This window comes from Hippocampus bargibanti, linkage group LG05 (genome assembly GCF_051943395.1).
Source record: "Hippocampus bargibanti isolate YZ-2025 linkage group LG05, ASM5194339v1, whole genome shotgun sequence".
NCBI classification, from domain to species: Eukaryota; Metazoa; Chordata; class Actinopteri; order Syngnathiformes; family Syngnathidae; genus Hippocampus; species Hippocampus bargibanti.
The window spans coordinates 3,070,001-3,096,608 of NC_142738.1; the positions used below are offsets into that span (position 1 = coordinate 3,070,001).

The window sequence follows — 26,608 nt, forward strand, 5'->3', positions numbered from 1 at the left end:
GTGCTCAGAGGTGTTTGTAGAGGGCCTCGGGGGCGCCCCGGGCAATGAAGGATGATGTCGGCTCCCCCCCAAAAAACAAAAACAACTAAATTAGCCTCATTTTTTTCTTTTTTGGGTATTTCACGGCGTCGTTGCGGTGTCTGCTGAGGTTGTGATATCAGCTAGCGACTGTTCGTCGCGTGTAGTTCTAAGGCTTAGAAAATTAGAAAGTAGAAAATTATGTTTTATGGGGACCTAGGAACGGATTATTCTCATGTTAATGGTTTCCTATGGGAAATTAATTTTTGGGATACACACATTTCACCTATACACACTCTGCCTGGGAACCAATTAAGTTCGTAAGCCAAGGTATCACTGTCTTGTTTTGCTATAATGTTTTTTATTTAGCCCTCTTTTTTGACTCTGTATTTGTGTTGTTGTTGTGGCGTTAGCAGGGGCAGGTGGACTGCTGGCCTCTGCCGTGCCCTCACGTCGACTGCGAGTTCACGGCCGTGCCCGAGGGCGAGTGCTGCCCGCGGTGCGTGAGCGACCCCTGCCAGGCGGACGCCATTCGCAACGACATCACCAAGACGTGCGCCGACGAGCACGCCGTCTCGCGTTTCAGCGGCTCCTCTTGGGTCAAACACGGCACCGAGTGCACCCTGTGCCAGTGCAAGGTAACAACAACTACAACACACACAAAAACACACACACACAAAGGCTATGACGTAAGTACAAAAAATCGACAATTTTGTCCCTCGCCTGAAAAAGACTCAATTATTTTTTAATGTTAATAATAATAATAATAATAATAATAATAATAATAATAATAATAATAATAATAATAGTAGCTAATTTCCCCATTGCGGGATGAATAAAGGTTTTCTGATTCTGAATAATAATAATAATAATAATAATAATAATAATAATAATAATGATGATAATAATACTAATACTACTACTACTAATAATAATAATAGTAGCTAATGTCCCCATTGTGGGATGAATAAAGGTTAAATAATAATAATAATAATAATAATAATAATAATTATAATTAATAATAATAATAATAATAATATTATTATTATTATTATTATTATTATTATTATTATTATAAATTGTATCTGCCGCTGCTCACCCATAGAAAAAACGATCCTGTGACTGTAAAGTGTCCTTGAGAGGCGCTTAGAAATGAAATGTATTATTATTATTATTATAAGCACCTTTCAAATACTATAAATCTTTCAGAAACTGATCAAACTAATTTAACAGAAAACATTTTTTATTAACATTTTTTCTTGCCCAACATAAAAAATAGCACAAAAAAAATAACATATTTCCCCACAAAAATAATCACAATAACTTCATAAAAATATTTTTATGATATTTTTTTTATGACAACCAATAAATCACCAATGAAAAAAGCAGTTCAGTTTTTTTCGCCCCCCCCCCCCCCCCCATGTTTGGCTGGCTATCTCTCGGCTAACTATTAGCTATTTGGGTGGCTAGCTGACTGGATGATTAGCTGGCTATCTATTGGCTAACTGGCTGGCTAGCTGGCTATCTATTGGCAACCTGATGGCTAGCTGGCTAGCTTATTATTTATTTTAGTTATTCCGGGTTGAGTGAACGCTGGCGCGTGTGGCTGCCGCTGCTCACCCACAGAAAAACTGATCCAGTGACTGTCAAGTGACCTTGAGAGTTTAGAAAGGCTCTTACAAATGAAATGTATTATTATTATTATTATTATTATTATTATTATTATTATTATTATTATTATTATTATTATATAAACAAAACAGTGACATTTAATTTTTTTCTTAACCTAAAACCATAAATTTGCACGCAGATGTGTAAATCATTAAAACAAACCACTATCACCCAAATAAATTGACATTGCAACGCCAAATACTGGTAAAAAAATAACCTGACAGTCTGAAGAAAAAAAAGAGCTAAAAACAATACAATACAATACAATACAATACAATACAATACATATTGATTTAAATAAGAACAGCTGAAGTTCTAACAAAGAAAGCGCTTACCATGGACATTATGGTTTACAGCTTATGAAAACCAAAAAATGAGTCTATAAAGTTTTGAATATCACATGAAATAAACAGATACATATTTTTTGCCAACATTATTATGCGAGAATATGTTCACCATTTGTGTAAAGCGTGTCATTTTTGTCACCTCTTGTGTTTACAGAACGGACACATCTGTTGCTCAGTGGACCCCATGTGCCTTTAGTGGCTGTGAAGGCACCTGTACAGCATTCTCCATGTAAATGACAAGAAAATAATAATAAACATAAAAATAATAAAAAACATCAAAGGCAAAAATACCACCACCACTTTAATGTCTCTTCACTTATCTTGGAATGTAATGTTTCATTGTAAATGTCAGCCGTTCATTAAAAGAAAAAAAGGGAAAAACAACAATTGTCTTTCTACCAAACGTTTATGATAGCTAACATGATGATAATGGTGATGACGAGGAGGATGATGATGATGGCCTTCACTCTTTGTTTCAGCATCCATCCACATGAACCTTGTAAATTATGAATACTAACTGGCATGGTTGTGCTTGATGTCCAAATATTTCTTTTTTTTTTGTGTGCAAATTTCTTAACGGATAAAATGATGATGCTGATGATTCTTTAGGAGTCTGTTCGCGTTTATTTATTTATTTGCCTCTTACTTACCAGTTGTCAGTACTACGTGTTGTTTTCGTAGCTTTTTATTGCACTCCTCTTTTGGTCATATGTTAGTGAGATTTTAGTTTTTTCTTTATTTACTAGCTTGTTATTGTGTAGTAGTGAAATAAAGTTTTTCCGATTACATTGGCTTTCGTGTGTGTGCTTTCTTCCGGTGGTAACGCCTCTTCCGGATGGAGATCAATTTGGACGTAATTATAATTTAGAGAAATATCAATATGCTTTGAGTAATTAGAGAAATATCAATATGCTTCAAGGATGAATTACAGTTCAGAAACGACTTTTTTAGTATTTTAAAAGTTGTCACGCAGACATAGGGGGAAAAAAACAACTTTGGTTGATTGATTTATTATTAAAGGGAAAGTGAGCGTTAAAGGGAAAGTGGGCGTGAAAGAGAGCGCGTAAGCCACACCCATCAGCAGGTGGCTTTCATGCCGGTAGTTGAAAGCGCAAATTAACATTGGATCCCGAAAAATGGCACTGATGAAAGTTGTACACTACTAAGTGGAAACGACCAAGTTTCGCAGAGGAACATGACAGCCGAGCAGCTGTGATACAATGTACGATAAAAAGTGCAATGACATGAGCAAATGTTATTTGCTTGTTCGACTAGTGATGCCTGGCGATAAGACCAAACGGAGCACCCGCGGCTATAGTCGTAGGAAAGTCTACGGGAGCCACACTTGTCAGTTGCTTTCTCACACAAACTCAGGCAATGGATTCACGGCTCAAAGAAGAGTCGGGAGAAGCGTTTAAACTGTCATTATTTGCCGAAATTACCATCGAACATATTCACGGGGTCTGTATTCGTACTTTAGATTTATGAAACGGCGCCCAAGTATCCACGGTGGACGACAAGGAAACGGTGACCGCATTCCGCTCCGACTGTCGTAAAAAGATGATCGCCAAACACATCCAGATTAACCACAACGCCAACATGTTCGAGTTTTCCCCTCACTTTCGACATCACGATGAACGGATGAACGACATCGAGGAAAACATTGGGACCAGGACAGCAGCGAAATGGACAAAAAATTGCGCGAGGTGATCGACTTTTACTTTGTGTACCTGGTTGCCGCGGCAACGAAACGAAAGTTTCACCTCAGGTGGTTTTTAAGTGAAAGAGACTTGACGGGGAACTACAACCGATCAGCGTATAAATATTGATGTTCGAGCTTTGGAAATTGCCGGCATCATTTCTCAGAAGGAGACCAGCTCTGACATTGACGATTTGCCCAGCTGTTCATTTCGGATGCAGAAGAGGACGACTTCGATGGACGCCTGAATGAGGATCGATACCAAAAAAAATGTGAGTACAATGTAGGTACGCTACAGTGACCTATATTCCACCGCGATTGTTTCTGTCCAGTGAACCGAGCGCACTCTGTACTCGCAGCCATATATCATTGCATTTTTGTGAAGTACGTGATCGTTTTTCGTGGGATTTTCCAAGATATGCAACTTATAATGACGTATTACATGTTTCCCTCCATGCTGGTTCTTGAAATTTCCGAATACGACAACGAGAAACGGGGGGTTGGGGGTGGAATCGATTGAAGTTTACGCTGTCTTTGCTAACACTACTGTTTATAAAAGCGAGTAAGTTGTATTGTTATAACTTATAGAAGAGGTAGAATATATACCTCTCTCCATAACTGCCAAGTTTAACGTAATAAGAAGCATTAGCGTATATATTTCTACAGCTCGCATATGTCTTTCCTAGTATTCAGTGACAGCCATTTTTGATTTCTGACGAAAATCTGCTTGCATTCGATCGATGATATTTGCTAATATATATGTATTTCGAATCTTTTCTTGTGTTTTCTGCTCTTGTTTAGAATTTCAAAAGCTTTCCAATGCGACCTTACTCGTTAAGATCTGCCAAAAAGTAAAAAAGTCCCCTCATATTTCTTATTTGTCATAGAACAATACTCTATACATTATTTGAAAGCTATTTAAATGCACTTTAATATGATATTAGAAAATGTGTGATGAATTAGCATTGAAAATTTTTGTCACATCCCTATACAATGTTAAAACATTGAAGTAAAGTACCACCTATTTCAAATTTCGCCTTAAAAAAAATATAAAACCTACTCCGTATTGCTTAAACTAGCGTATATTTTATCGTGCCTGCGTCCAATAATTCATAAATGTGTGAAATACAAAGTGCCCTTCGCTAAGTTTGTACCTCTTAATGTGGTGCGCCTTATGGTCGTGAAAATGCAGTATTTAGCACATTACAGATCGGATTTTAAAGAAAAGAGTAGCCCACCACAAATACATTAGCTAGTTTGGTAGCTAGCCAACTTGGATAGATCGACAGATTATATGTTAAATGTTACATAGTTAACATTTTATACACAACAAGAAATTAATTATTTCTACGTTTTATTTGTAGGAACAATGAATTTCCTGCCCATTTAAAGGACAACCGACACCATTTTTTTGTTTCCTAACTGACATCAGAAAAACGTTTTATAGCATCTAAAATACGCAAAACACGCAGGCTGATATTTTTAATCAAATACAAAACACAAATAAAAATGACTTGAATCGTCCCAAAACTACTTCAAAATGACCTCGGAGATGATGAGTTTCAGGAGGTCCCGCCCCCTTGTTCGTGACGTCACGCTAGGACGTCTTGCCTTTATCTCGAATCAAAACAATGGCTTCAGATTCGGAGAAGATGCTTTCTTGTTAATCATCTAGTTGTGAATATGATTCAAATAGTCTGAAGAGGAAAGCATAAATGTTTACAATCGTTTAAAGAAGTCCTTCCGTATCAATTCAAGCAGTCAGGACTCCAATGTAGCGTCCCAGAAAATGCACAAGATGGCGCACAAGCTCCGTTGGAAATGGGCTGATTTGTCCGATGGAAATTTGTGTCAACTAGTATCAAATAGTAATCTTGGTGCAACACACAACGATTCTCCATCGCATTATGTTTTTTTTTTCCTTCTAATTTCGCCATCAACACGGATCAACACGAAGTTTTCAGACCAAACAAAGTACCCAAAATGCATTGTGTGTCGCTTTCTCAGTGAGGGGCGTTCCTGACGTGACGTCACGTCAGGAATCGTCACAAACTCAAAAACAAGACTTCGTGAATATTCAGCGCGAGTCTTAAAACGTAAAATATAGCGATATGCGGTGGAATCTTTGTAAAATACGCTCAGTAGAAGTCATTTAAAGCCATTTTACAAATTATGGACACAACTTGTGCGGAGACGTCGATTGTCCTTTAAATGTAATTTTTTTTTTTTTTTATCTGCAGTATTTTGTTGTTTTCATTTCCATTTAAGATACAAAGTTGTTCCCAATATTTCCACACTTTCTGTCAAGCGCCACCCTGAGATTAACCAACGATTACAACCAGTAGAAATTTGTACAAATGTATTAACACCACAAACATTTTCAATACATACAAGTACAAGTTTTCAATACATACAAGTAAAAAGAAATGACAAACTTTCATCTGCAGGAAGAAATGTTGTTTTACATTGCCAATATATTGAAAAAAGGTTCACTTGTAGAACACTAATATCTTCATAGGGCCATTTCATGTTTAAATTACACAACTGAGCGCTTCCAGAATATTATGAGAAATACAGCCATCTCTTAACCCCATGGACGCACACACACACACACATGCACACACACACACACACACACACACACACACACACACGCACACATACACACCTAATGAAAAATACATCTAGGCTCTTCATAGTAGACTGATGAAATTTCTTTCAAATGTTAAGACCTGCAAATTAAAGAATATACATTATTGGGAATGTATGTGTGTGTGTTTCTGTGTTTTTTGTTTGTTTGAAGCCGCAATAGTCCTTATTGATTTCGATATATTTTGTTTGCCTCTTTTTAAAAGCGAAACATTCCAGAATATTGCGGCGTCATGCATTGAGTGCATTATAATTTAAATGCATGCCAAGGCAAATCCTATTATTGCACTTATGTCTATGAGTAATACGCGTGTTATTCAATTAGACTCTTTTCTGTATGAGCTGGCCACAAATGTATGCTAATTCGCCTTTTAGCTGGGAGGTGAAGTGGTGTAGGTGGGGGGGGGGGGGGGTTGATATAGAGAATAAACTGGCAGAAAACAGTAGAGTGCATATACATATTTCAGCATTTGAAGTGCAATATTAAAAAGAATTACACGTGTATCCACATTGTAAGACACAGAATGTGGTCATCATAGCCAAGTGTGGACACTTTGGAACAATGTAAAATTTTGATGGAGATAAGCTGGCGAAGAGGACATTTTTCAGGGCGTGTATAGTAAGGCATTTAGCATTTAGAAAAGTATACTATTTCAAATAAATAAATATACAGCATGAATTTATTAAGTAAGAATACTATTAAGCGTGAATAAACTGCTTCGCTAGCTGCACTGGTGCCTTGGCATACTAGTTTTAACTCATTCACTGCCAGACATGTGTAAAAATGTGTCCATTCCTGTGCCAGGGTTTTTGTCATTGTCACTCGAATTCCAGGACCCACAGAATATTGAGTTTTAGGTCTACATAAATATTCAATTCCGCGTAACAAACCTTAGACTCTCTTCTATAATCAGAAAAAGAGTTAATTCCTATATTATATGGGTCTGGAGTTATATGAGCTAGAAATGAGGGTGGCTGTCAAAAATACAATGCAATACATACATATTGGTTTATATAGCGCTTTAACAACAGCTGAAGCTGCAACAAAGCGCTAACATGGAAAAAATGGAAATGCTGCCCCCTTGTGGAAGTGAAAAAAACATTGCCAGACGGTCTGGTCAGCACTTTATAATATTAATAATACATTTAATTTCTAAGCGCCTTTCAAAACTCTCAAGGACACTTTAGAGTCACAGTATTTTTTGTGCGGGTGAGCAGCGGCAGCCATTCGTGCTAGCGTTCACTCTACCCGGAAGTTGGTTCCATTTTTTTTGTACCAATGTGTATTTTTCCCTCTCTAATGTGTCCAAAAGATTTGGTGTGGCCATTTTAATTAGATGTGTTAGCACACACATGCTAACATAATAGCTACGCCCTGGCCTGTGAATACTATGAAAAGAAACCCATTTAGCAACTGTAGTCTAAGTTTATATTAACATGTGGTGAACGTTTACTTGAACTATACGATCAGCTCTCAGTTTCCTCCGCAGGACTAGATAAGCGGTGACCCTGATGACAGTGAAAAAAAAAACCAAACCCGAACTAATTCGGGAATGGCGCTCTATGTCACATTTTTATTCCCCGAATAAATTCGTGAATGGCAGTGAATGAGTTAATTATTCCGTGGCCATTTTTGTTACTCAAAAGACTCTTAGCTTAAAACATATTTTCATTCCAAAAGTATTGACATGTCTGGTCACTTCCTTTGCTTTTATTGCACGCTGGTGACATTTGGTTTTCAGATCAAAAGATGAATAAAAGACAGAAGTTCAGGAATTTTTGAAGGTGTTGTATCGGGTGAGGTACACGCTAAACCCAATACAGCCTACATTTTTTCTCTTCTAAAGAGGATAGAGAAGAGAGAAACTGCCAGAAACAAACAAGAACTGGAAGCGGTTGCCGGGAAAAACGTTTTAAGTGAAAAAAAAAACACGAATCTGGCAAGTATAGTTGTTGAAGAGTGTGATTCAATGAAGAACCGTCAATACGGTCTAACCTCAGCATCGGACATTCTACGGTTGGGCTTTCCTAAACCAAGCCCCCTGCCCACTACCCGTACTCTGATTACAGATTCAAGGCAAAGTCGGCATGAAATTGCGTCTCAAAGGACTGCAGCATATTCTAAATCGGACATCTTCAATCGCGATAGGTACTCGCATAAGCTTATATTTGCAAAGGGAATGAAAAACGAAGGCACGACTGTCGCTGTGCTTGGATGAATAAGACAAGCGGGGATCAAGGAATAGGTTTCCGTTCGTTCGTTATAAGGCACCAGAGTATTCCAAATGCACAAAAAAATAATTAACCACAGCAGGCATCGTACCAAAGTTGTGTTTTAGAAAAGATCTGTCAAACAGTTTTGCTTTCAAAAGAGAGTAGTCAGAATATATCGGTCAGAATGCTACACGGCTCGCTGCTTTAACCTTGTGCGGTCGGCATGGTCACGGCGACGGTTGGGCGACTCCTCGAGAGACTCCTCGAGAGACGCTTTCTTCCTCGCGCGACTCAGCGGCGTCAGATTTAATGCCGAGCCACAAGAGGAATGACTTGTCGCGAGACACGTCCCGTTTCCCGGGTGTCTCAGGGTCGATAGTCACATCGTAGTGTTCCTCTTGCACTTCCACGGATATGGCGTCGCTAGCGGAAGGCATTTTAGCAGAGGGTGCCCTGTCCAAGAATAGCGCCGTGGACGTCCCAGAGCGCTTTGCATTGTCTGCTGCGCCGCCGTCCTGCGTTTGCTCAACGGTGCCGCCTGTATCTTTATTGTGGTCGGACGGCGACTTCCTCGTCGTCCTCTCGTAGCTCTTGTCAAGGTTTTTGGCGAAGGCGTCCTGTTCTGGGAATCGGCCCAGTGACCAGATGAAGAAGCCGAAACAGAGGAACCCCAGCACGCTGGGCATGAAAGCCAGGCTCTTGATTGGCATGCTGGCGCCGATGTAGCGACTGTGCAGGGTCAGGTCCTGCTCCATGTAGGGCTGGTTTGTGTTCGGGTCCACGTTTTTGGTGCGCCACTCGTAAGTCAACGTGCTGCGGTTGAACTTCTTGAGCGTCTCCGCCTTCTCCACGTTTAAGATATACTTGTCGGGTCCCACGTACTGACCGTACTCATACGGCTGATAGAAGATCTGGTTCTTCCACATATTCAGGTCCAAAATCATCACCAGGAAGATGACGCCGTAGTTGAACCACTTCCCTGAGAGGAGATGAATGTTAGCCCCTTAAACACTAACCGTGGAAACCGATTTGTCATCTTTTACGCCTAACGTTTAGTCTTACAGATTTAATATCAGAAGAAAATCTGGCAGTTGTATTGTGTATTTGTTACAAAGACATGAATGTCATCATGAATTGGTCAAAAAACAAAAACAGGATCTGGACTTCAAACCAAGACACAACAATCACCCAAAACTTCTCTCGAGAGCTAATCGGAATTTTCTGTTTTGTATTCTCGACAAAACTGTCCCTCTCAGAAAACGTCCGACGTAGAATTGGCGGTGAGGTTATTGGAGCATCGTGATTCGAGAGTTCAGGGCCTTGACACAAAACAGCATCTGTGATGCAACGGGTCAACAGTCCTGACCCAAATCTGACTGAGATGCTATCCTACGACTTCTAAAGGGCAAAGGACGCTAGGCATACTAAGACAATTGCTGAACGGAAACAGTTAAGAAGCTGAGCTTTTAAGGTAAAACCTTAGGGGTCTTGGAGTCACTAGTGGAAAGACAGTGGAGAAACGGTGTTTCTGACGACATGTCCGTACCTGTGATATGAATGCGATACTCGTCTTTGATTAAATATTTGCAGAAAGGAAGCTTGACATTCAACTCCGCGGTGGACAGTCCCGGCAAATTGATATCCATGTTTCCCATGAATTGAGGGAACTCCCAATCCTGCACACAGGAAGCACGGAATAGGATAGAATCTGAAAATGGACCCGTCAAGGGAAAAATGGAACATGCAGTGAAATCTTTTTGTGAATCATATGACTGTTGATGAAAAGGCCAGAAAGACGCCTAGAATCGTCTGATCAATCTGATTACTTCTATTGTCCTGACGGATTTCTTCTATTAGTTTACACATTACTTCTATTGTCCTGACTGATTACTTCTATTAGTCAGGCCAATAGAAGTAATCAGTGTAGCCTCAGGGAATAGTCCTCTGCTCTCTCCAACCTGAGAGCAGGGATCTTTAATAGAGAGAGAGAGAGAATACAGAGTCTGGCACCGCCACGTCTGGACAGTAGGGAAATATATACAGTAAACTCTCGTTATATCGATATTCAAGGGAGTCCGAAAAAATATCGATATAACCGGGACTATCGATATATCCGACCCTGTTTGCATGTAATTTTCTCCGTGCGTGCATAGAAATAGTATCAATATAACCGGGACTATCGATATATCCGATATCGATATAACGAGACTTTACTGTATATAAATGTATATATATATATAGGGCGTAAACTACCAGCCAAAGACTTTAGTTCGCTGACGAAGCATCTTGGATAAGAAGGGAAAACGTCCGACACCTTCAAAGAAGTACAGATGACGGCTGAAGAAACCTTCTCATCGATGGACCACTCCTGTACGACTGAGAGCTTACACAGACATTTGGCGGACTTATTACTGAGAAAATTCTCAATTTTGTACTTTGGATTTTATACACCACTTGTTTTTTTCGGAACGGCGAGTGTGTGGTACCATATTGAATGAATACCGCACGGTCACATTCAGAAAAATGCTAATCCGATAACTTCCGAAGTTCAAATCTCGGTTTGTGCACCGGCGTTTTCTGTTGCTTTTCAAGTCGAACCCATACGGAGCCCGGTGCTGCCCCCCCCCCCCCCCCATTTTTAATTAAGCTCAGCAGTCGTCTATGGCATACCGCGGTGGCTGCAGCTGTGAGCAGCGCTAACGAGTTTGGCATTTCGGTGCTGTGCCGACCAAAATAAAATAAAATAATGAGTCCAAATGACAAAAGATGAGGAAAGTAAACTTGTCGGGTTTATAGTGCGATACAGAGACACGCCAAGGACCCCACCACCAGCACCAGCCCATCCCCCTCAACATTGAGCTGCTCGGAGGCAGGAATCCCAAGCAGATCATTAATTCGTTTTGAGAACAACAGCAGCCGCGTTTTCTCATGGAGGATTAACTGCACATGAACCGCTCAGAGTTCTACCACTGGCGAACACTAGGGGGCCTGAAAATTACCCCCCGTCACCGTGCGGGAAATGTGACTCACTAAAGCGGAATGTGGAATTAATGATATTATATTGTAAAAGCGATGTGATTTCATATATATATATATATATATATATATATATATATATATATATATATATATATATATAGTAAAGTCTCGTTATATTGATATCGGTTATATCGATAGGACCGCTTATTACGATACTATTTCTATGAACGCAAGGAGAAAATTATATGCAAACAGGGTCGGATATATCGATAGTCCCGGTTATATCGATATTTTTTCGGACTCCCTTGAATATCGATATAACGAGACTTTACTGTATGTATATATATATATATATATATATATCACACACACACACACATCCCGGAGGACACAACGTAAGCGGCCATAACAGGGGATGCTAACGTTAGCGTGCCTTATTTGTCATTTCTAGACACATATCCTATAATAGCACAGTAACAAGGGGGCCCGTGTGGTCTGGACTTGGCCTGCGCCGAATCCCCGGTGACCCACGAGAACCCGCTTGAGCTGACGGAAATGCATCAATTGCAAAAAAAGGAGCCTTTTAAAGTACCGTGAAAAAAAAGTGGACGACATTAACCAAGGGAGGACAATCCAAATCTGGCTTTTTAATTCATGCTTAGTAGCCACTCTTTGGAGTTGTTGTTTTTTTTATCCCGACACATACATCTGCATATTCATGAACCACAGCGAGACAGCCCCCATTGATGGTCCTACGGGAGGCGGGCGTTGGTGCTCATGGTTTTGCGGCCCATCTTGTGAGTCATCATAAAGGCGATTCGCATTGTAGGGCTTAGTTTGAGGGTTCATCTTAGGTGAGAAGAGACGCAAACGGGCACAAACAATAACTGTGCCCGTATAAGGAGAATATATTTGTGAGTCGTGCATGCATTTATATCCACGCCAGGCTTAGAATGATCAAAGGCTCTGTGCCGCTGCTCGTCATTGATGAATTGAGTGGGGATGGGAGGCCGAGGTGTAGCGACGTGACTGGTTGCGAAGTGAGAAAAAAAAAAAAAACACAGAGACGTCCCAGCGACTTTTTCCCCGTGTTGTTTTTAATTGGCCACCAGGGAGCACTCTTACCTGCATGACAATGAGGAGGTCGAAGACCAAGATGAATGAGGCCAGGAAGGCTCTGGAGACCTCATCGCTGGGCAGAAAGCTTCGGTTCAGGCAGTCCCAGCACACCCAGTCGGTACTGATGGTTAGAACCACCACTGACGTCAGGGAGACCAGCACGGTCCTACGGTGCGTTTTTTTTTTTTGCGCCAGATACAAAGAGATTTATGAATGAATTACAGAGTAAGTCATGCTTGAAAAGAAACGCTTATACCCCAACCAACCCTCCCAAATGCTAACGAGATGAGTCGCACATTTATTACATCCTGATAGAAATGAAGAATGAGACGTAACAGAGGGGAGTCAATGTAGCGAAGAGACTAAATACAGTAGCTAAGTGGTTCAGACAAGATGAACTAAGTGCAATAGCGCGTACTTTTCTCAACACCGCCGTTACTATTAAAGGATAACCGACGCCATTTTTCTTGTTTCCTAACGGACATCAGAAAAACGTTTTATAGCATCTAAAATACGCAAAACACGGAGGCTGATATTTTTAGTCAAATGCAAAACACCAATAAAAATGACTTAAAGTGTCCCAAAAGTGCCACCAAATGAGCTCGGTCGGATCTGGGCAGATTCAGAAAGTCCCGCCCCCTTGTTCGTGACGTCACTATTGGTCACACACTGCCTTGCTCCAGAATCAAAACAATGGCTTCAGAGAGTTCAGATTCGGAGAAGATGCTTTCTTGTTACTCATCCAGTTATGAATACGATTCAAATAGTTCTGAAGAGGAAAGCATCAATGCACATGCACCAGTGTTCACTCAACCGGGAATAACTCAAATAGATAGCTAGCTAGTAAGACAGCTAATTAGCTAGCCAGCAACGGTGACCCCATTCAATCGGGAATAACTCAAATGGATCACGTTAGCTAGCTAGCTAATAGAAAACTAATAGTTAGGTAGCTAGCTAGTTAGACTGCTAATCGATAACAAATAGGTAGCAAGCAACGTTGCCCCGTTGAACTGGGAATAACTGAAATAGATCAAGTTAGTAAGCTAATAGATAACTAATAGATAGCTAGCTAGCTCATTAGACAGCTAATAGATAGCAAATAGATAGATATGCTGGCCCGTTGTGGAAGGGAAAAACATTGCCAGAGGTCTGGCCAGCACTTTATCAGCACCCAAGTAATAAAAAACAAAACCCGAACTAATTCGAGCAGGGCGCACTTCGTCATATTTTCAATTCCCGAATACATTCGTGAATGGCAGTGAATGAGTTAATAATAATAATAATAATAATAATAATAATAATAATAATACATTCCATGTATAAGCTCCTTTCAAAGCTCTCAAGGTCACTTTACAGTCACTGTTAGATTTTTTTATCTGCGGGTGAGCAGCGGCAGCCACATGGCGTTCACTCAACCCGGAAGTAACTCAAATAGATAGAAAGGTAGCTAATACATAGCTAATAGCTAGCTAGCCAGACAGCTAATGGATAGCTAGCGAGATAGCTAGCGGGATAGCCACCCAGATAGCCAGACAGCTAATAGATAGCAAATAGCAAGCGAGGAATGTGTTTCTAATTTTTATTTGTATTTTTTTTAAATCACGTGGGGTTCTAAAAATGCCTGACTTTTACATTTCTTTGATGATGCTGATTATGATCCCTCAAAATTAATATTCATCCGTGCTACTAACCACCTCAAAGTGTTTTTACATCCCCGAAAAAAAACAACTTAACACAGAAAAAATGTCAACAAACGCACAAAGCCTTGTTGGAAAAGGAGACATACTTTCATCTCCCCGATGCAGGGTGCAACTAACTCAACATACGTGACTGAAACTGCGATCCTCCAATCTGTCGGCACTCCAGGGTCGGCGGCATTTGTTTAGCGTTTATTGAAAGGTCACGATGAGAAAAAAAAGACAGGGGGGGTGAGGATTTGCCATGTGACCTCGCCGTGTTCATCGATTTCCCCTCCTGTCTTTCTCATTTAAAGGCGCTGACACCAACGAACCATTAACACCGCGACCGGTCGCTCTGAGCCCTTTGATAGGTCACATGGCAAAACCGACATGAGGCAGGTGATAGGGGGCGGCATTTTATTTTTTAGTTTAGTTTAAAGGACAACCGACATCACTTTTTTGTTTCCTAACTGACATCAGAAAAATGTTTTATAGCATTTAAAATACCCAAAACACGAAGGCTGATATTTTAGTCAAATGCAAAACACCAATAAAAAAGACTTAGTGTCCAAAATCTGCAAAAAATTGAGCTGCGAATTGGGCATTTTCAGAAAGTCCCGCCCCCAGTTCGTGACGTCACACCAAGACGTCTTGCCTTGCCCGAGAATCAAAACAATGGCTTCAGATTCAGAGAATATGCTTTCTTGTTACACATCCAGTTATGAATATGATTCAAATAGTTCTGAAGAGGAAAGTATAAATGTTTGCAATCAATTAAATAATTTATTCCGTGCCATTATGAGGCAACATTGAGGGGAGATGTCTCAACGAAAAAGAGGCACAAAATGGCGACCTCCTGTGGCCACCTCCGTTTCCACAGGCTGATAAATTCCTTATATGGAGCTTGGACAACCCCTTCTGGCGGCTTTTGGGTGCAACACGAGGTCCCTAGACCAAACAAGTACAGCAAAATACATTGACGTAATGGAAGGACCGCTACAATGCGTCTTTTTTTCGGTCAGGGGCGTTCCTTTTGTGACGTCACGTACGGACTCGTCACCAACTGAAAAACAAGACTTCCAGAATATTCAGAGCGAGTCTTGAAACGTAAAATATAGCTATATGCGGTGGAATCTTATTAAAATACGCTCAGTAGAAGTCATTTGAAGTCATTTTACAAATTATGGACACAACTTGTCCGGAGACGTCGGTCGTCGTTTAAATCACCCAGTAAAAGTGTTCATCAATCGTGTGTCGCTCACAAGTCTTTGTTTTTTGAAAAACTCTCATTTATTCTCATTTATGATGCGTAATCTAATTGTGACATGTATGTGTTACATAGTTTGATGCAGTTTTATGCTTTAGAAAATATTAATGTCAGAATTTTGGGCAAATTTGGAACAGATTAGGGCATTTACATGGGAAAAGCGTCTCAGTTTACAAAATTTACAAGTTAAGAATGTTTATCCTTGACTCAATTCTTTGTTTTTTTTAAACACAACTCTCATTTACTGTGCAATAATGTAATTGTGACATGTATTTGTTACATATTTTCATGCTTTTTTATGCTTTTGGGAAACATTCCTGTTTTTGGGAGGCTTTAGAATGGATTAGGGCATTTACATGGAAAATGCGTCTCAACTTGCAAACTTTTCAAGTTAAGTATTTCTTTTTTTCAATTAATTTCACAAGTAGAGGTACCACTTGACCTCACGTAGATTCGAGATCACGATCTTTCTCTCAAAACGAACGACATCAGGGCCATCTTACCAGAAGAGAACAATCCTATTGTTGCCTTTTTTCCAAAACCTCCGAGCCACTTTCGCCCACTGTGGATAATTTTTATCCTGAAGCATCATATCCGTCACCTGTCGAAAGAATAAGCGATAGTGACAGTCATTCAATCGGTTACGTTAAAATTTGAAATTCAGTCCCTCGCAAACTCGTTTTTTGAGAACTGTATCAAGATGAATGCCTGGATTTTTTTTGTCTTTGTCACGGAATGAGTTTTGATGCACATTGGTGGATTCATAAAATACAGTGAACCCTTGTTTATCGTGAAAGATAAGTTCCAAAAAATAGCCAGCGATAGGGGAAATCCGCAAAGTACAATGTAAAACATCGATGAAAAGGTTTCTTCAGCCGTCATCTGTACTTCTTTGAAGGTATCGGACATTTCGCTTCTTATCCAAGAAACTTCGTCAGCAAACTAAAGTCTTCCTGGTAGTTTAGGCCCTATATATATATCCCTACTGTCCAGACATGGCGGTGCAAGACTTTGCAATGATAGGTCCCTGCTCTCAGGTTAGGGGGAGCAGAGGACTACTCCCTGTGGCTCCACGGATTGTTCCTATTGTTCTGACTAACGACTGGCCTGATTGCCCCACTTCCTCCGGTATCACCTCATCAGTATTACTAATCCTATATTGCCTAAGCAGGCTGTTGTATGAACGATCCAAATTGAACCTCACCCCACCATATCGGTTTAGTGAAGGATTTATCTGTTTTATGAAAATCGCTTCTTTTACTCCCCTTTCAAACCATCTATGTTCTTTCGCTAAGATTTTAACCTCGTTGTTGTCAAATTGCTAGGTTTTAGGTGCATATGTACTGCCGATTGAGGTACATTGAGGAATGTATTGACTAAACTACATTACTTTGTTTTTCATTTGGCAGCCTATCTTTTGGATGCACTAATTTTTGCCTTACAGTGTTTATCTGTTTGAAATAAGTAGGAATTTTGGGTTTGCCAAACAGACATGGCCCGATTTCTAGAAGCAGAATGCTCCATGAGCTGTTCATAGCCAGTGTGTTTGATTCTATTCTGCTTTGTTTGCAGTGTTGTTTCTTTTACTTTGTTTGAACATTTGCATGCCATTTTCCCCTAAAAAAAAAAAACACGTGATGCACTGAATCCGCGATAAGTGAACCGCGAAGTAGCGAGAGATCACTGTACACAAAAAAAAAAAAAAAAAAACAAATCCTGCAATCTGCAGTTGCCCATGCTCCTTCCCCTTCGGCCAGACGTCTAGTTCTCGGTCTCCGCGAACGCCAATCTCGTCTCTCTTGTCCCGTGTGGCCCCGTCTTTCCCTGCTAGCATGCGCGGAATACTAATTTGACCAGCCGAGGAGCTTGTCAACTTGTCTGAGCGGTGGGGGGGGGGGGGGGAACCTCTCTTTTTTATTGCTAACAATTTTACAGTGGGGGAAGTGGGTTCCCTTGTTTCCTTTGAATAAAACGGCGCATTGTAAAGTGGCCTGAAAAAGGAATACACCTGACCTATGAACGAAGTGCGCGCTAAAACACGCAATGGGAATTTTATAGGCTTGTGAATGTGATTTTTATGATTATTTTTCATTTTAAACAGCTTTCAATAATTCACTTGGGACGACTCCCCCGTCTCAAAGACTTAATAAAGGACAATTGTTTTACATCGTTAGAAACCGCTGAGGCAAAAAATGTGAGGTTGGAGATCGGACGGGGGGAAAAATGTCATTTGTGCTAACCGGTTAATTCAAAAAAAGGGATTCAATGAGCCTCGCATAACACGTGCAATTTATCTTCCCAATTAGCCCCCCCCCCCCCCCTATCCCCAACCTGCTCTCACAGTCAGACTCTGCTTAACTTTAATCAAGCTAATGTTGCGTTCACGTCGTCTCAAGAGACGATATGATGATGACGACGCGACGTGGTGGCGCGATTGGCTCGGTGAGGGTTGAAAATGGGCAATGTGCAAATTATAAACGGAGAGCGATTGTTCACACCTCGTATTCGCGCTTAGTTTGTTGTTCTATTTAGATGAAATTGTAGATGGAGTTACAGTCACAGTCCATATACGGACATTGACCATAATTAGCAGCTGCGCAGTAGCTATTGCAAAGACAACTGCAGCAAGCATTGAACACTGTAATTGTATTGCAGGCCTCAGACTGAAATTGCGGCGAGCTAATTTGAATATACAGTGATACCTCGGTTTACGAACGCTTAAGCTGACGAACTTTTCGCCTCATGAACATTCAATTCACGAGAATATAATCTTGGCATACGAACTAGTTTTCGGCAAACGAACCAAACCACACAGCACCACGATGGCTGGCGGACTAGTTTTCGGCGGAAGAACACCAAACCACACGGTCGAACACCGCCACGCTGGCCGCCGGACTACTTTTCCACACCCCCTTTGCGTGCAGACGTGGTTTGTTATCGAGTGGATACTCTTCTTCTATTCCTTTCTGCTTTTCCCTTCAGCGAATCAGTGTCCTCCATCTCACCCAGTTTTATGCATCCTCCTCTCTCACACCAGCTACCTTCATGTCCTCTTTGACAACATCCATAAACCTCCTCTTCGGTCTTCCTCCCGGCAGTACTTTTGCTATTATGGGACCGATAACGACCCCACCACAGGCTAGTGTTAAGCCGAAGAGGACACAAAAGAAAATTACGGTCGAGCAGAAGAAGGAGATCATCGAAAAACACGAACGATGTGTGCGTTTGTGTGATTTAGCTGTCCCAATACCATTACACTAAGTCGACCATTGCTATCATCCATTGACAACTACCATCACAAAGGGAAATGAAACGACTTTATTATACAATACAGTTTATTTCTTTAATTAAACAACAATAGCACATTTATTATACATAAAATAATGTATATTTTGTGTAGTTTTAAGGCTTATTTCGTAAAAAAAAGTATGTTTTATGGGGACCTGGGAACAGATTATTCTCATTTTAATGGTTTCTTATGGTAAATAAATGTTCGGAAGACAAACGTTTCGCCTCACACACACTTTCTGGGTACCAATTATGTTCGTCAGCTGAGGTATCACTGTAATTGCTTGGACTCATGTCCAAATTACCAAAAACAGGCACCTATCTGATATATGTAACTTTATTGACTCGACATAAGGTGGTATTGCTATTTACAATGTGTGAGTCTAGTTTTTTTCATGTGTGTTTATTAAGAAGCCTGACAGTAGTCGGTTGGAACGAGCGGCGGTATCTCTCCTTCTTACAGCGTGGGTGTAACAGTCTTTGGCTGAAGAAACTACTGTCAGGGTGGGCAGGAGGGGCGTGGGATGGAGTGTCCATCCTTGCTTTTACTTTAGCCTATTCGGTGGAGAGACTTGCAGATGATGTAAAATTGGCCACTGTGGATGAGCAAATAGATATTAAGTAGACAGGATGAACTTAATACAACTATTACCCATCGAGGTGTCGACCAAAATCACAAGTACAGTGATACCTCAGCTTGCGAACTTAATTGGTTCCCAGAAAGTGTGCAAGGCAAAAAGTTCGTCTGCCAAACATTTATTTCCCATAAGAAACCATTACAAATAAACATAATAAACAAAACGTAATTTTCTACTAAATACGCCTTAAAACTACACACAATATACCTTATTGTATGTATAATAAATGTGCTACTGTATTGTAATTATTATTCACTAAACTACAGTATAATAAAGTCGTTTTATTTACCTTTGTAATGTTCGTTGATGTAGTTGCCTCGAGATGATATCCGAGTGAAGTTGCCGTGCTTTCTCGGCGATGATACCCTCACTCACACTGTCCCCTGCTGGCAGATTGTCGTTAATCCAAATCAACAAAAGTTTTTCAACCTGAGACCGTTGCTTAGACAACACAGAAATACCCTTAGCCACACGTAGCAATGATTGACCTAGCTCTTACTGGGACGCTAAGTCACAGAAACACACATCTCATTCGTGTTTTTCTGTGATCTCCTTCTTGTGCTCGACCGTAATTTTCTGCAAAATAAATCCATGTTGACTCTCACCATCCATGCAGTCACAAAGTCCCCCATCCAGGTACCCACTGCAGCAATCTTCATAAAGCTCACATTCTTGATGCCCATGTTATCCGTCACCATGTGAGACCTGCAACACATGACAGGATAGCAAATACGAACGTGCGTCAATAGCCAATCAAAAGAAAGTCGACGGTGAGAGAAAACAGTCGGTTTGTGACAAGCACGGTCACGCTCACCGTCTGAGATGATCATCATCAATGTCAACCTTTGAAAAGCGACCTTCGGTGAAGCTTCGAGAATCGTAAATAATCCGCCGACAGCAATTTATCCCGTAGCTTCGCTTTCTATTTGGGCTAGTTTGGCAAATGATATATTTGCTGGGCCAATCTTCCTCGTGTTTCACTCATTCACTGCCATTCACGAATTTATTCTGGAGTTGAAAATATGACGTAGAACGCCTTTCCGAATATTTTCGGGTTTTGTCTTTTCATGCTTGGGTGCCGATAAAGTTACAATGAGACACGACCCAAGGAAGTGACATATCTTATAAATGAAATGAATTATTATTATTATTATTATTATTATTATTATTATTATTATTATTGTTATTATCTGAAGATGGAGGTTACTGATTCGCTGTGGCGACCCGTTGAAGGGAAAAGCCGAAAGGTAAAGAAGATTATTATTATTATTATTATTATTATTATTATCATTATTATTATTGCAAGCAAGATGAACCCATTAATTATTATTATTATTATTATTATTATTATTATTATTATTAGTAGTAGTAGTAGTATTAGTAGTATTATTAGTAGTATTATTATTTTTATTGTTATTTTTAGTATTTATTGGTTGATTTATTTATATATATATATATGTTATTATTATTATTATTATTAGTAGTAGTAGTAGTAGTAGTAGTATCATTTTTGTTATTTTTCGTATTTATTGATTGATTGATTTATATATATGTTACTATTATTATTATTATTATTAATGTATTTATCTAATTAATTATGTATTTTATTTTATTATTATTGCGATCAAGATAAACCCATTAATTATTATTGTTATTATTATTATTATTTTTATTATTATTTTTAATTGTTATTTTTTATATATATATAAAAAGTATATTATATTATATACATTATTTTTATATATTATATATTATTATATATTTTATATATTATAGTATTATTATTATTATTATTATTATTATTAGTAGTAGTAGTATTAGTAGTATTATTATTTTTTTGTTGTTTTTCGTATTGATTGATTGATTTATATATATATGTTATTATTATTATTATTAATGTATTTATTTATCTAATTATTTATTTATCTAATTAATTATGTATTTTATTTTATTATTATTGCGATCAAGATAAACCGATTAATTATTATTGTTATTATTATTAGTATTATTTTAATTGTTATTTTTTTATATATTTCTAAAAAGTATATTATATTATATACATTATTTTTATATATATTTTATTATTATTATCAATTTATTTATTCATCTAATTAATTATTTATTTATCAAATTAATTAATTATTATTATTATTATTATTATTATTATTATTATTATTATTATTATTATTATTATTATAACTCTTTTTTTCCTGATGAAAGAACAGAGTCTAGGGTTTCTTATGCTGCATTGACTGTTTATGTAGTCCTAAAACTGAATATTCTGTGGGTCCTGCAATTCAAGTAACAATGACAAAAACCCTGGCACCGGAGTGGACACATCGTCGCACGTTGTACATATTGGAAGACACGGCGGGCCCCCGACGTAATGTTGGGAATGTTATGAAACGGTGCGCTTTCTCGGGGGGAGTTTGGGTGGGGGGGAAAAGCTTTTACTATTCAGCTTTGCAAACCACAAGCATGCGGTTCCATTTTCTACAGGTAATAGCACAGAGAGGGGTGTTGGAGGGCGGATGCGGCAGGAGATGAAGTGGGTCAGTTTGATGCCAGCGAGTAGGAGGAGGAGGAGAGCTTTCCCGATGTTCTCGGCCTTCTCCGGTTCTGGGATTGAGCAGGTGGGTGGCTACCCCCCCCCCCCCCCAAGACCTGCAGGTCATGAATAAAATGGATGGGGCACTGGCGATGCTTTCAAGGGGCTGTATTTGAAGTCAATAGCTCCATTCATCTTGGTTTGCCCCCCTACCAATGCCAATAACTACGTTTTTTTTCCTTCTTTTCTGCACATGTAACTTGCCCGTGTAGATCACGGCAAATAGATCCGGAAAACCCATTTGGGCCACAACATCAAGTTCACCAGCGCTTGATGATGCTAAGCCTTATTCTCAATTTTACAATCACAAACAAAGTCCCAATGTGCAATGGCTGTATACGTATATGTATATATGTACATATACAGTAAAGTCTCGTTATATCGATATTCTAGGGAGTCCGAAAAAATATCGATATAACCGGGACTATCGATATATCCGACCCTGGTTGCATGTAATTTTCTCCGTGCGTGCATAGAAATAGTATCGATATAACCGGGACTATCGATATATCCGATATCGATATAACGAGACTTTACTGTGTGTGTATATATATATATATATATATATATATATATATATATATATATATATATATATATATATATATATATATATATATATATATATATACATGTATTAAATGTATTATTATTATATATATATATATATATATATGTATGTGTATATATATATATATGTATGTGTATATATATATATATATATATATATATATATATATATATATATATATATATATATTCCATTTGAATTTGTCAGTCTTTTTATTGATAAAAGGATTATTGACCGTGTACTGGTAGAAACTAATCGTTTTGTTGAACAAACTGGGCAGGATTTCATAGTCAGCTAACTGATACCATATAGAACATATTAAATGTTCTTTATATGGTATGGAGATATGGTAATTTAAAGAATGAGTCTGAAAAAGGAATGTTTTTTACAATCAAATTGTTGGGGAAGAGGTTAAATCAATTAACGCATTTTTCAAATCGCCTTTGCCCATTCAAATAAATGGAAATGTCATCAATTCGTTCCAGCCTTTCCAACAAAAATAAATAAATCCTCAAAATAAATAATTAAACAGCAATTGATAGGATTGTTCTCCAATAACAATTTATTCTCGCTGCCGAGACAAATATCCTGTTCATGGACGCTACACCCATTCTTGATAGAGGATTAAAAATGCTGTATATACCTGTGCGTAACTATTTCATGTATCGCTATCCCTTTTCTGTTCAAGTATCCATTACTAAAAAGATCATTACATACTGAGATACACAAAGCAATTGGGGTCTGGGTTCAGAAAGGAGCACCAGATATTGTTTAGTTTTTTTTCCTCCCCCCCTGGCATTCCAATTTCCGACCAGGGAGTTGCTAACAAGGAACCCTTACTTTCAATTACCCTCTTCAACCCCCCTTTGTCAACTGTGCTTACTGGTGTCTTTTGTTCTAGTCTCCTAAGTTTTTTTTCTGTTGTTGTTGATGTTTTTTTTAATTAAAAAAAACGCTGGGAGGAGAATCTGAGAAAAAAAGGATCCAATGGTCAATTGTTTTCAGGGTGAGGACAAGCGATTGGTTTGACCTTGTATTGACTGTGTTCTTGCAAATGGTTTCTTCAGGTGGTGAAACAAAGTACAGTGATACCTCGGTTTAAGAATCCCTTGGCTTACAAACCTTTCGATTTACGAACGTTACATTTATGAAAATGTTACCTTGGCATACAAACTATTTTTCGGGATACACACGGAGCTGCCACAATGAGTGATGTGCCCGTTCTCCTAACAAGAAAATGACAGCCGGCTTGTTTTGGTCCTGTATTCCCCGCCCCCAGTCGTCGGTTAAAGCCACGTGAAGGGCAGAGTGTAGACTGCAAGGTTAAAATATCCCATCAATCAAGCGCCACAAACAACCCGCAAAAGCCATCTGTACACTTGATGCAAAAAGCGATCAACCCAGCTAAACAGAACACAATTGATGAGGAACTAGATAAAATTATCGCAGAGAAAGCACCTCTAAGGGATCATTCCTCAAGATGGTGAAAGAAGGCTACGTTCCTCATCAAGTGTTTAATGCTGATGAAAGCGGCCACTCCATTCCATTAAGCCATCAATGACCATCACAAAGGTAAAGAGCGTCTGTAAATAATAATAATAAACTGAAATCTGCAAATACAGCATGGATTGATGTACACTGTATGGCATTTCCCGTTATGTGCTAGCGTTAGCATTCAGCGAGCAGACTAAGGCTAAAATAAAGATAAGTAGCATTACCGCCGTACAGCAAATCCGCAAAATGGATGAACGAAAGTCGGCTAACTGTGAGGAAACATTGACGCCGTGCCTACGGCAGACCCGATGGGCTATCTGCCTCCTCGATAAAACCAGCGTCGATCGAGGTGCGCGTGAAGCCTACAAACCATTCCGCGTCTCTGCAGTGATCCCCTAACTGCCGAGATCCCGTCGGGAGTCGTTTTCCCGCGGCAAACAATTTAATCGATACTCCTGGAAAGAGTGCCAAAGAAGCACATGCCGGGGCTTGAAATCAAATATAGATAGATATAAGATGAGTTTGGGGACTCTTTGCGCCGCATGATCAGAAGCAGAACGCTGACTGATTAATGCCGACTGAAACTTTAATGGGCTTTAGAGTCAGTTTTAGACTAATGAGAGAAAACCCCGTGTAATGGAACATGATAGCACGGTGGCGTTATGAATAATTAGTCACAAAATGGCTCCCGTGGCTTCATCGCAGCGCCGCTGTTAACGACGACGACGCCGCTGTCGACTCCGCCAGCTCACGTCCTCTGTGGCGTGTTATCAAGTTGACCACGCTTGTCCCATCATTATTTTCAAGGGCGTTTTTGACAGCTTTTAAAAGTCTTTTGCCATAGCAATTAGCATGCTAGCGACGCCCGTGGTTCGGATCGCAACCGCTGTTTGATCAACACGTTTATTTGTAACTTTAAAAGTATTCAACTTTTCCTGCCTTTTCCGTCGCTGTCAATCGTTTTTATTTTTCCTTCCCGAAAATTGATTGGGAACCGTTCTGTAGCGTAGGGATAAAAGTCGAAAGTGCTAACAGCTTTATTAGCACAGAAGCAAGCAATGCGGGGCCTGTTCTTGTCAGACTCCTAGAAAAACGACCGTTGTATTCAGCCGTGATTTGGGTAGTCAAAAGTTTCAGAACACATGGTGTCGAAGTCGAGGCCCGGGGGCCAAATCTGGCCCTCCACATCATTTTTTTGCTATCTATTTGGTATCTGTCTAGCTTGTCTAGCTATGTTGCTGGCTATTTATTAGATATATGGCTATCTAGCTAGTTATCTAACTGTCTATCTGGCTATCTATTAGCAATCTGTTAGCTACCTAGCTAGCATGCAAATTTCCCCATTGTGGGAAGAATAATGGTTTTCTGGTTCTGATTCTATCTATTTGAGTTACTTCCGGGTTGAGTGAACGCTGGCACATGTGGCTGCCGCTGCTCACCCACAGAAAAACCAATTTTGTGACTGTAAAGTGGCCTTGAGAATTTTGTAAGGCGCTTATAAATGAAATGTATTATTATTATTATTATTATTATTATTATTATTATTATTATTATTATTATTATACATAAAACAAGCAACATATTAACTCATTCACTGCCAGACATGCAAAAATGTGTCCACTCCAGTGCCAGGGTTTTTGTCATTGTCACTCAAATTCCAGGACCCACAGAATATTGAGTTTTAGGACTACATAAACATAAAATACAGCGTTAGAAACTTTAGACTCTCTTCTTTCATCAGAAAAAAAGAGTCAATTCCTAAATTAGATGGATCAGGAGTGATATGAGCTTGAAATGAGGGTGGCTGTTCAAAATACAACACAATACATACATATTGGTTTATATAGCGCTGGAAAAAAAAGCACGGACATGGGAAAAAGGGAAATGCTACTCCCTTGAGGAAACGGAAAAAAAACATTGCCAGAGGCCAGCGCTTTATTGGCCCCTAAGCATGAAAACACAAACCCCGAATAAATTCAGGAATGGCGCTCTACATCATATTTTCAATTCCCGAATAAGTTCGACGAATGAGTTAACCTTCGAATACAAAAAGTTGAATTTTAGCTTTCCACGCAAGTCCAAGTGGCATCAATAAAACCGCAAAGTAAAAGCTTTTTTTTTTCACGCTTATGTGTCATCGAGCACTCCTTCATTTCTATTCAGATTTTATTATCCGGGTTTTATGGGAACATTTTCAGTCACGTCGCCAGTGACCGTGACCGTGCGAGTGACCTCATGCTGCTGCCGCCACTGCTGCTGCTGCTTGGGTAAATGGCTGAACACATTCAAAATGTTGGTGACCTTGAATAGCTGCGCATTGAAATGCTTTGCTCGTCTGACACTAGCGCTCGGCTACGCTGCCTAATA

The 26,608-nt window shown here is 39.4% G+C and overlaps 2 protein-coding genes across 2 annotated transcripts in view; one reads left to right on the forward strand and one right to left on the reverse strand.

The window, feature by feature from the left end:
* The window catches only part of nell2a (neural EGFL like 2a), a 95,126-nt gene extending 92,314 nt beyond the window's left edge, over positions 1-2,812 (forward strand). The window contains exons 19-20 of the mRNA XM_088996012.1: positions 432-656; positions 2,191-2,812. Of these exons, the coding sequence (XP_088852138.1) occupies positions 432-656; positions 2,191-2,232 (267 nt within the window). The 3' untranslated portion in view covers positions 2,233-2,812. The remainder of the gene's footprint in view (positions 1-431; positions 657-2,190) is intronic.
* A 5,515-nt stretch (positions 2,813-8,327) lies between these two features.
* The window catches only part of tmem117 (transmembrane protein 117), a 36,477-nt gene continuing 18,196 nt past the window's right edge, over positions 8,328-26,608 (reverse strand). Inside the window, exons 3-7 of the mRNA XM_088995808.1 lie at positions 20,174-20,273; positions 16,146-16,243; positions 12,703-12,862; positions 10,145-10,274; positions 8,328-9,577 (exon numbers count right to left, since the gene is read on the reverse strand). Of these exons, the coding sequence (XP_088851934.1) occupies positions 8,826-9,577; positions 10,145-10,274; positions 12,703-12,862; positions 16,146-16,243; positions 20,174-20,273 (1,240 nt within the window). The 3' untranslated portion in view covers positions 8,328-8,825. The remainder of the gene's footprint in view (positions 9,578-10,144; positions 10,275-12,702; positions 12,863-16,145; positions 16,244-20,173; positions 20,274-26,608) is intronic.